Source organism: Raphanus sativus, chromosome 5, assembly GCF_000801105.2.
Source record: "Raphanus sativus cultivar WK10039 chromosome 5, ASM80110v3, whole genome shotgun sequence".
NCBI classification, from domain to species: domain Eukaryota; kingdom Viridiplantae; phylum Streptophyta; class Magnoliopsida; order Brassicales; family Brassicaceae; genus Raphanus; species Raphanus sativus.
This window is the reverse complement of record NC_079515.1, coordinates 23276270-23288145: the sequence shown is the minus strand read 5'-3', so window position 1 is coordinate 23288145 and position 11876 is coordinate 23276270. Positions and strand designations below refer to the sequence as shown.

The window sequence follows — 11876 nt, the reverse complement described above, 5'->3', positions numbered from 1 at the left end:
AGGTTTAGCAAAAAAAAATGAAATAAATAAATTTTAAGGTCCTCTCATGGTTCTGTCTTCTTCTGTTGTGTTGTCATAGTTCACGTCTTCACGAAGGCACGTTCACTTTTGATATAGTATTGCAGAAGAAGATCCTTCTTCTTTGTTCATGTATTTTTCTAGTTTCCGACGTCAACATCGTTCATATCTAAATTCAGTTCATTACTACAAAGTTTACAAACCTTGAGCCGAGCGGAACAAAGAACTGTTTTATATGGTCTGGCTATATTATCGATAGATAAACTATATCAGATCCTGGACGGTGCAAATATCTTTTATGACTTTCATTTTATACAGATTTTATGTGATCTAATTGGGCTTCTTCTGTTGTGTTTCCCTTTTAAGAAGTATATAAACAGTAGGGACTTGACTTGTCTCTTTCTTCACGTTGTTGTCATTATTCCACAAAATACAAATCGCTAGGAGTGTTTTACCTTCATAAACACTTTAAATCTATCTTCTACACAAGGTATTTTCATGATGATAGCCATAAATTTCAACGTCGTACTCGTAAATATGATCAAACATTGGTCGATTTTCTTTTTTCCTTTGCTTTTGCCAACTTTTTCTTTTTGTCTCACATTGGTTGAGCTATTATTATATCCTTAAATATAATTATTGTTCAACTTTATATTCTATTCGAACATTTTAAAGCAATCGGTTGAGCTTAAATGACTTTATATCGTGGGAATAAAGCTTTTATTCGGTCGAAAGCTTTGCGAGTATTATTAGTCAGATGAACATTAAAATCTCACATTTTAAGATGGAATAAAAATTTAAAACTCGTCAAAGCTAGGAGGCTAGATGATATTCTTCATACAAATATCATAGTCACACATGTGATCAAATTAACACAATTATGTTTTGTGAAAACTTTTATAGGGTAACGTTGGCTTGTATTTTCCCTTCAATTATTATTATGCGTAATACGTTATTGGATTAGTAGCTGGAAAATCCTTTATCAACAAAAAAAAAAGTAGCTGGAACTGAAATTATATGGGAATATTAATCATCGAACGTTGAAATAAAACAAAGATGGATTTGTGGATTCGACACTCCTGGATGATTTGACAGTTCCACATTTTTATACGATAACATAAGATTATCCCAACTAGTTATTGATCCGGCTTAAAACATTAGTTAGATTATCTCAATACTATATATTACTATGTACTCTTTATAAAAAATTTCTACATTTCCTCTAAAAATATGTGCCCATTTATGAACCAGTCAATATAATGATATATTAATAAAATAAATTAATGAAAAAAGAAAGAAAAACACATGTCGCATAAATTCGTTAAAAAAGAAAAGAGAAAGCTGGTTTGAATGGAACTTGGTGCATGGGATAACATTCTAAATATTTTACAATACAAAAAGAACCAATTCTCAGGAAGAAAAGTTTCTCAAACCTCAGACTCTACTGTCTTTTCTTCTTCTCCATCTCTCCTCTTAGATTCTTCAAAGTTTCATTCATCTGGGTGAGTATGCTGCATCTCCTTTCTGATATCGGGTTTGTTGAGTTTGATTTTATATTCACCAAAATCTTATTAAACTGTTACTTGTAAAAGTCATATGATCTGAGATTCAAGCTCATGATAATGATTTCTGTGTATTAAATAATCTAATATTAGTTCTCTGTTTTAAGTTTGTGATTTTTTATCTTCATATTTTCTTAACTTGTGCAGAAAAGTAGACCATGCGCTCAAGAACATCATTTGTGAGGCGCCACAAAATGTTCTAGGATCACTAGAGGCTAGCTGAGATGGATACAAGGTGTGTTTTATTGTTAACCAAAATCAATTCCTGCATTTGAGTAACAGTTTTCCTAGCTTGTTATAACGTAGTATACTATTGTGTAGCATCCTCAGGCCTGGAGAAAGAGAATTCTCAAATGGTGATTTCTATTCTGGTGAGCTTAAAGGATCACTTCCTCATGGGAAAGGAAATTATGAATGGTCAGATGGAACTATCTACCAAGGAGACTGGTACGAAGGAAAAATCTCTGGTAAAGGGAAGCTTGTGTGGCCATCTGGAGCTAAGTATGAAGGAGATTTCTCTGGTGGATACCTTCATGGTATTGGCACCATGACTTCACCTGATGGATCTGTTTATAGTGGAGCCTGGAGGATGAATGTAAGACATGGTCTTGGGAGGAAAGAGTATGTTAACTCAGATCTTTATGATGGTTCATGGAAAGAAGGGATGCAAGAAGGGAATGGTAGCTATTCTTGGACCAATGGAAACCGGTACATAGGTAACTGGAAGAACGGTAAAATGTCTGGCAGAGGGGTCATGAGATGGGCTAATGGTGATCTTTTCGACGGGTTTTGGTTGAATGGGTTTAGACATGGCTCTGGAGTTTATAAGTTCGTTGATGGATGTTTATACTATGGAGCCTGGGCTCATGGACTCAAAGACGGCAAAGGAGTCTTTTATCCTGCTGGTAGTAAACATCCGTCTCTCAAGAAGTGGTGCCGCTCTCTTGAGTACGATGACACTGGAAAGTTTGTGCTTTCTCGTAGCTCATCGATAAACGTTGAGGAGCTGAGGAGTTTGAGTACTGTGACGCCAAGTCTTTCAGTGAAAACTTCAGCTAGTGGAACGTCTAAAACATTGTCAGAGAGGTTTAGAGATGAAAATTTGAGGAACTCTGATCCTCCTCCAAGTGACTTCACATGTCACGGGCCATCATTTAAGCCTGCACGGTCTTCTGGCTCAGACCAGAGAGAGGGACAAGTTAAGAACCGTGTTGTTTATGAAAGGGAATACATGCAAGGAGTTTTGATTAGAGAAACTATTACAAGTTCAGTTGATAGGTCACACAAGATAAGACCTCCAAATGTGCATAAACAAGTCAAGTCTAGGAGTTTCATGACCTTTCTTTCAGGGGAACGTAACTATTATCTAATGCTTAATCTCCAACTTGGTATCAGGTAAACTACATTATAAGCTAAAACATACAAATTGTTTGCATACCCTGTTATGATATGGCTTTATGTAGCCCACTGCATACTTCTCTATGATTGCACTATAGTTAATATACATCCTCTTAACACAACAGTCACTGGAGGTTTACAGGTACACTGTTGGAAAAATTACACCGGTGCCTAGGCGAGAAGTACGTGCTTCTGACTTTGGTAAGAAGGCCAGAACAATGGTGTACTTCCCTAGAGACGGCTCCAATTTTACACCTCCACACAAATCTATAGACTTTTCCTGGAAAGACTACTGTCCTATGGTTTTCAGGTAAAACAGTTTCCTTCAGGCAGATAAGACAGCAAAGAAGTTTAGAGTCAAAGTAAATAGCCTATCAATATGTATACTAATTTTGGCACTTTTAGACTAGTTTATGAACTTCTTAGCTTTGCCTTATACCTCTGTTGTCCCTCTTGATCTTATCTTTCTTAAATTGATATTATGTGTTCTGTTTTGTTTCAATGAAATGGAATCAGGAATTTGAGGGCAATGTTCAAGTTAGATGCTGCAGAGTACATGATGTCTATATGTGGTGATGATGGCCTGACAGAAATTTGTTCCTCTGGGAAAAGTGGCAGTATCTTTTACCTTTCTCATGATGACAGATTTGTGATCAAGACATTAAGAAAATCTGAGTTGAAGGTTTGAACTTAACTATAGTTTGTGGTGGTAACATTCTATATCCTAGTCAATAATACAGATACTAAGTCATTCCAGCTGTTTTTCTTTTTCTTTTTAGGTTCTACTCAGAATGTTGCCTAAGTACTATGGACATGTAGGGGACCATGAAAACACACTTATAACCAAATTTTTTGGAGTTCACAGAATAAAACTCAAGCTGGGGAAGAAGGTAATCATCTCTCTGTTCCCTATCATAGCTTACTTTCTATTTTGTTTCCCTTGGAATATGAGCCTTACTGGTTTTTTTGATAGGTACGCTTTGTGGTCATGGGAAATATGTTTTGCACCGAGTTAAAGATCCATCGTAGATATGATCTTAAAGGATCAACACAAGGGAGAATCACTGAAAAGATCAAAATCCAAGAAAAAACCACCTTGAAAGATCTTGATCTAGCTTATGAGTTTCACATGGACATGCTGTTAAGGGAGGCCCTCTTCAAGTGAGCTGCTTATACAATGACTAAACACAGCTGTGCGTGTTTTTCATTTTGAAAGTTTCTAATTGTTTGTGGTAACCCTCATTGTTTTTGGCAGGCAAATTTATTTAGACTGTGCGTTCTTGGAATCTCTGCACATCATTGACTACAGTCTTTTACTGGGAGTACATTTCAGAGCTCCTGGACAACTTAATGACATCCTTGAGCCTCCTAACTCAATGTCAGATCAAGAGAGTGTTTCTTCTGTAGACGGTAGGTATCATTGTTTCATGAAGAAATTTTTTGATGGCTTCATGAGCTTACACCACATGATGCCTCTATACATGGGAGGATGATTGCAGAACCTAGCAATGAACTTAGTGTCTCATATTATTGATTTGCAGTTGGTATGGCTCAAGAACTATCCATACCTCCAAAAGGGTTGCTACTAGTGACACACGAACCCAATTCAGTTAACACTGCTCCGGGTCCTCACATCAGAGGAAGCACACTCAGAGCATTTTCAGTTGGAGAGAAGGAAGTTGATCTTATTCTTCCTGGAACTGCAAGGTTGGTTACTTCATCAATGTTCTTGCTTTCTTCTGTTGACATGTGCTTTATAGCTTTGCATCTATTGGTTTTATCAGGCTTCGGGTGCAGTTAGGAGTGAACATGCCGGCTCAAGCTCATCACAAGCTTGATGAGGACAAGGAAGAGTCTGCCACAATTGAGCTCTTTGAAGTATACGATGTGGTTGTATACATGGGAATCATAGATATTCTACAGGAATATAACACCAAGAAGAAAGTGGAACATAAATGCAAGTCTTTCCGGTATGATCCCATGACAGTATCGGTGACAGAACCTAAGGTTTACTCAAAACGCTTTGTTGATTTTCTTCAAAAGGTGTTTCCAGAAGAAGGGTAGTAGGATATATCAACAAAATCATTTGTCTATCATCTTGTTTTCTATCAATGATTTTTATACATTCTTCATGTACATTGTTGACATTATAAAAAAATTGACTGTGCATGTGTTTTGTAATTTTTTTTATGAGCTCAAAGTTTAAGCTCCAAAAAAACAATAATCATAAAGAGGAAGAAGATGCATATTATCACAACAAAATAATTTAAAATGTCAAAGAGAACTAAATTTTAAATGTTAAATTACAATGATCCATCAAATTAGAAAGAGAACAAACTTTCAAAATAATAAACAGAACCTATGGGTTTAGTAGGTTTGAAGAATAAATCAAAAGATTTGGTATGAAGATCATATACAACCAGTGTCGGTATGTAATCATTACCACTGAGCAGTAACTTGTTCTTATCCAGAATTGCTATTGATGTTTGCGCCATTGATGAACTCGCAAACCTCCTTTCCTCATACAAAGAAACACTTTCAGTAAGGTCTATCGAACACATTATCTGTAACATCCCGGGTTTGTGGTATATGGAAAGGCTTAAGAGAATTGATTTGGCTACCTATGTCACCAAAGTTGACTTACCTTTTCCGGAGCACATCCTGAAAGAACTCCAGAGTTAAGCGTGCTTGAGCTGGAGTAGTGGAAGGATGGGTGACCTATCGGGAAGTGATTCGCGATAGCGTGTGAGTGAGGCCAAAGCACGGGGAAAGGTCATGTGGTGATTGCAGGGTCAGTAAACAATGATTTGGAGCCTTGGAAAATTAACGACCGACCGTCGGATGGGATGGGGCCCACGGGCCGAGAGAGCGGGTGTGGGTGGCCCATTAGCCGTGGGCGGGTCGGGCGTTATAAGTGGTATCAGAGCAGGTTAGCCGTCTCAGTTCTGACCTGAGAGGCGTCTTGAGACCTGTCGTGGGGCGCAACGAGGACGTTGCGTTCTTTGAGAGGGGGTGAATTGTAACATCCCGGGTTTGTGGTATATGGAAAGGCTTAAGAGAATTGATTTGGCTACCTATGTCACCAAAGTTGACTTACCTTTTCCGGAGCACATCCTGAAAGAACTCCAGAGTTAAGCGTGCTTGAGCTGGAGTAGTGGAAGGATGGGTGACCTATCGGGAAGTGATTCGCGATAGCGTGTGAGTGAGGCCAAAGCACGGGGAAAGGTCATGTGGTGATTGCAGGGTCAGTAAACAATGATTTGGAGCCTTGGAAAATTAACGACCGACCGTCGGATGGGATGGGGCCCACGGGCCGAGAGAGCGGGTGTGGGTGGCCCATTAGCCGTGGGCGGGTCGGGCGTTATATTATCATCCATGTCTTGTTGGCGCCATCCAACAACCATATCTCTTGGATGGGCCAGTTTATCTCGGAAACGCACAAACGATCATGGAGGATGCACATTGTGATGGTGTAAGGGTTATTAGATGAATAATGGGTGGGAGTTTTACAGATGACTTGAAACGTTTCGGTGTGAAGATCCAAAGATAATAACTTGACTTCAAAAGTTTCAGCGGGAAAAATGAAAGGTGGAACCTTGGTTTCTTCGTTAGTGAGATAATAAAGCGACCCATCTAAATACACGGGGTCATAGTAACCAAGAATCCGATAAGGAGAAGCGTGGACAAGGTACCTCCAAGCATTGGTGCTAAAATCGAAAACTTCACAAGTAGTAACGCTGTCTGGTTTAAATTCATATGAATTATATAAAAAGACCGGCTTATACGTGCCTGTTACTTTGTCTTTACCGAATCCAAGCCGAGGAAGAGTATAGGCATTATACTCACATATATTAAATTTCTCGATGCTGAGGTGTTGAACGTTGGATAGAGGAAAGGTTCGATGCCATCTAGTGGCGGGATTCACCACGACGCTGGCACTTTGTTCGCATAGAGAGTAGAGGCATAGCAGTCCGTCACAACTACCGTAGCAGAACAACTTTCGAGAAACCGGGAACTTGAGTGTAGAAGCTACTGATGAACCAGACACAAATCTTTTAGCATATGTGTTGTCCTCATCCTCCAGACCATCATTACTGAAGGGCAGGCAAAGAACATCAGGACCTCGTGATTGCTTACGACGGATAAATTGACCTTGTTGGAAACGTCCAGAATCAATTGTTGATTTCCAATTCTTTGATACAGACTTGAATCTAAGCAGAGAATCCACGGGAAGCCTCTCGAGGATGAGCTCTACCACATCATGTGGTAATAGTTCCACACTCGCGCGATGTCTTTTCAACATTGTATCCTACCTTGATCAAGAACGACAGTAGAGGCTTTATGCATATATTATATATATATCTTACTTGAGCTAGGAATCGGAATAAAGGAAAACTTGAAGTACCACACACAGGAACACTTTTTCTCCTTTACAGATAAACTCAACAGACCGACGTCATCGAATGAATATTACAAATTAAGAACATAGTGTTTGTACTTGTACGTACCTTAGGGTATTGGTCGTACAAATCCTTCCTCAGCACTTCTGAGATAGGTCTAATTAAGTTACTTGCAACCCTTCGCTCAAAAAAGTTACTCGCAACCCCCCTTTTGTCTTTCCCTCCCCCTTTTGGGCTTTTCCCCTCGTATGGGCTTTGCCATATTCTATTTTTAGAAGACTGAGATTTGTTATAAATAAATAACCCAATAAATAACCAAAAACAAGTGATCAAATCACTTACCGAAAGTAATTTCAAAGCTAAAAAAATAGTAAGTGATTTCGTAAAGTGTATGCTCATTGGTTGAAAGTCGCTCATGTCCCCGTGCGTATTCACGTGTTGATTTGAGGTTACTCAGTTGGTTGGATCAATATTTTGTTAGGGCACTGGAGAAATGCTATATTTTTCAAGAGGAATACTGGTTGCTTGAGAAGCTGAGATGACATACTTTGCTCAAATGTTATCCATGTCCATAGCGCCAGTATCGAATGGTATGCAAAACTTCTAACATTTGCCATTATTTGTTTCTGAAAACCCCATCTAGAATTTGGCTAGAGTGTTACACCCTTTTGAATGATAAAAAGTACTCCCTCCGTTTCGAATTACTTGTCGTTTTAGAGTAGAATTTTCGTTTCAAAATAAGTATCGTTTTCGGTTTTTAATGTAAAATTTATTAAAAATATTCTCTACTCTATTTTTCTATTGGTTGATATATGGTTAGATGTATTGGTAATAGTGTTTTTATTTTGAAAATATGTAAAATTAAATGTTTTTTTAATCCGTGTGCATAAACCTAGAAACACAAGTAATATGAAACGGATGAAGTATATAATAAAAGCAGCTGAATATTGTGTTAAAAAAAAAACAGCTGAATGAATTGTTCAGGGAACTGAAAATCAAGTGCACTAAAATGCAATCTGAAAGGGGATGCCTTAGTCTGCTATGTCAAAAGTCTTGCCGGTGGCATTATGCATGTTTTACCACATTCTTTACATTTGCATCTGAATATAGTTATTGATGAGAAACATTCCACATCGGAAATATAAAAATTATTTTACTCTGTGGATGTTATTCCCACATTGTCCACGCTTTAGACCTAGATGTCTGAACGTGAGGGAGGGTATTGATGAGAAACATCCCACATCGGAAATATAAGAATTATTCTACTACTATATAAAGGGTTAGGGCCAATCCATTGATTACCAATTGATTTTAAGTGTGAAGCCCATCTAGCTTAACATGGTATCAGAGCGATAAGATCCTTTGACCTAATTTACTACAACTACTACTACACCGATGTTGGGCCCTCTGTGGATGTTATTCCCACATTGTCTACGCTTTAGACCTAGATGTCTAAAACCAATTGACAATTAGTGGAGTGGCTCTAACCCTTTATATATTAGTTAATGTCCCTTAGAATTTCCGATGTGGGATGTTATATCCCTAATATAGAGTACTTACTACAGTTTCAATTCTAATGTGAAACTGTTATTTTTGGGTCCTTACAGGAAGACTTTCTTCTGCCTTATCTGGCTCATTCTTCAATCAAATTTCCCAAACAATAGAAAAATATAGACATCGCGCATCCAGCGATGAGTCCTTATAGAGAAATATAAACATCACGCATCCAGTGATGAGTCCTTACCAAAATTGTATCAAATCTGTTTTTCCCATCATATCTTGATATAAGACAATTACAGTATGGATGTATCATTACTTTTTTCAGAATTCCCGCTGAGCCTTGTTCTCTGGATATATATATGTCATTGGATATCACAAAAAGTCTTATTCTCTGTGGATATGCTCATATGCACTCTCACAGAGTGATAAGGTCAGTATTAAGCATCTCTTCCTACCACAAGACAACCAAGAAACCCCATACTATGTGGATATACCTTCTTTGGCTCAAAGTTAATAGAGGTTTTTGCAAACAAAAAGACTAATCTTCACATTGCACTGCTTTATTTTCTCCAGTGCCTATGAAAATTCAGTGCGACCATATATACACCAAGGTACTGGAACACAAGTGTTACACATAAGCTTGCTTCTAGGGACATGAAAATAGCATGTACAAGAACTTATTCTCAATGGAAAAGGGATTACGAATGCATATACTTTAAGCTAGATTGTTCACTCAAAATTTCAAATGCTCTTTACTTTTTTTCAGTAATAAATCTCTGTCTTTACATTTTAAACTTCAACTGTTTCCAAGGATGAAGACAAGTCTCGAAGCTTCTCAAACCTATTGATGGAGAACCATTTGAGATTCATGTCGCCACTCAAGGATTTCATGATGGACCAAAAACTTGCTGCCAACGATGGAAGTTACAATTCGGTTAGCCAAAGAAAATATAAACATTTCATGCAAGCGTTTGGAAGAGGGCAGGGTGGGTGACTCAGCAGAAGCTCTGCTGGATGAACGTACGCCTATAAAGGGGTTGCATCATACCGACTTCACAACTTTCCTCAAACGTGGATGCAAGTAGCTTCAGGAATTTTCACTCCCGATCCTCATGTATATGTCCGCTGCATTTTATTTTTCATTTTACTTTCTTATTCTTTACTTTTCTAAAACCTTAGTACGTTAGATTCAACTCTACTTCTTTTGCCTGCAAATTCATGGATGGTAACCATGAATTTGCAGGCAAAAGAAGTTCTTAACAGATCCATGTCTTAAATTTAAGAGCCCGCCTCCAAACTAGAGGAAAAAATAGCACTTACTCCATGATATATGTTACGTGTGACACCACCAAGTGGCCTAGAAATGCTTGACAACTCAAGAAAGAATGAAGGTAAGACTAATGTTCAACTATTATCTACAAAGAAGCTTTAGGAGATCTACCATGACCAAAAGGTAACTACTACTATTATTACAATACTTATGAAATTGAAAATACACACACAAACTATATGTGTGTGAGAATGATACCTACTATTGTGTTGTCTATTTGTCAAACGTGAACAATTAAACGAAATGGACACTGAATCGTTTACACTAATTGAAATAAATTATTAAATGCATGAGATGAGAAAGCACATGGTAGCAAAAGAGAAGAAATATGAAAAGAACTCGAAAATGGAGATTTACATCAGAAAAGTACCGAATGAATGGTATTTTTTAAATTAAGAAAATGATACTGACCCCGCATAGTATTTACAGTAACGAACTTATCATCCCTATATATTATTTTAGGAGTATTAAAAATAAATAACCTTTAGTTCATGTGTGATTTACATAGTGTCATTTCCTATGTATCGTCACCACATGCTCTCTCAAGATCTATATTCAAAACCCTTAGTTAACTAGACTAATTACACTAACTGCCATTGGTCACTACATTATAATTTATTCTTTATTGACTAACCAAAAATACAATGTCTACGATTATTGTCCTTATTATTTTCTATGTACTTTTACACGGATTATTAATCATGATGCCTTTGATTTACTCATCGATGAATCACTGAGATTTGAGTACGTCTATTATACGGTTCATCTCTTTTATATTATTTGAGAAGTATTTTTAATAGTAACTTTATGTTCATGTGTTATTAACAAGAATGTCATCTCATATGTGGTAACACCATATTATTTCATATTGTATATTTAATAATAAAATCAAATCAAATATGTGTCAATAAAATATTAAGTTATGCTAAATTATGAATATGATCGCATATAAAACTTTAGTTGATAGTATACCACGTATAAATATGACCACCCATTGAATTCTTTTTTACGTTAGACTAATTTGTCACCAATACGATTTTGAGTCTACACTTGATTAGTTTTTTGCCAATCAAATTCGGAAGCATGATCAATTAGAGATTCTAGAAATAAATATAATCAGTGGATTATAATTAATGCAAATTAAATTATCAATTTTAGATTTTTTTTGAGATTATATACATAAATAATTTCTCAAAGAAGTTACATCGCTTACAATTAATTTCAGAAATATGACCAATGAGTGATTAAAATATTAATTACATAGATAAATCAACTTGTCTACAATTTAAATTCAGAAACATGTCATTACGGATTCTAGATATAAATATAAGCAATCAGTAGATTAGAACTTAATGCAAATTAAACTATCAGTTTGAGATTGTAGACATAAATAAATTTCTATAAAATTTACCTCGCCTACAAATAGTTTTGGAAACATGATCGATAATTCTGAACTTTAGTCTTAATATATTTTTTTTTACTCTTACTATCAGGCTCAGTGATTAAAATATTAATTACATAGAGAAATTCACTCGCCTACAATCTATATTCGGAAACATGATCAATTGTAAAGTCCTAGACATAAATATTATCAATCAGGGGATTAGAATTTAATGCAAATTAGACAATTAATTTTGGATTATAGACAAATAATTTCATTTATAAGTT

General features: G+C 36.5%; 2 protein-coding genes across 3 annotated transcripts; one reads left to right on the top strand and one right to left on the bottom strand.

The window, feature by feature from the left end:
- Positions 1-1326: 1326 nt before the first annotated feature.
- On the top strand, positions 1327-5147 carry LOC108862163 (phosphatidylinositol 4-phosphate 5-kinase 7). Of its 2 annotated transcripts, none has more exons than XM_018636209.2 (10): positions 1327-1520; positions 1728-1815; positions 1911-2975; positions 3121-3288; positions 3495-3660; positions 3758-3868; positions 3952-4139; positions 4234-4388; positions 4520-4685; positions 4763-5147. In XM_018636209.2, the coding sequence occupies exons 2-10, from the start codon at positions 1805-1807 to the stop codon at positions 5040-5042; spliced, it is 2310 nt and encodes a 769-aa protein (XP_018491711.1). In that variant the 5' UTR covers positions 1327-1520; positions 1728-1804; the 3' UTR covers positions 5043-5147. The 2 variants fall into 2 exon arrangements, with proteins under 2 accessions (XP_018491711.1, XP_018491710.1); XM_018636208.2 differs by having other exon boundaries at positions 1328-1520; positions 1902-2975.
- A 403-nt stretch (positions 5148-5550) lies between these two features.
- Positions 5551-7333, bottom strand: LOC108858414 (F-box protein At1g11270-like). Its single transcript, XM_057010837.1, has one exon. The coding sequence runs from the start codon at positions 7279-7281 to the stop codon at positions 6340-6342; it is 942 nt and encodes a 313-aa protein (XP_056866817.1). The 5' UTR covers positions 7282-7333; the 3' UTR covers positions 5551-6339.
- Positions 7334-11876: the final 4543 nt, after the last annotated feature.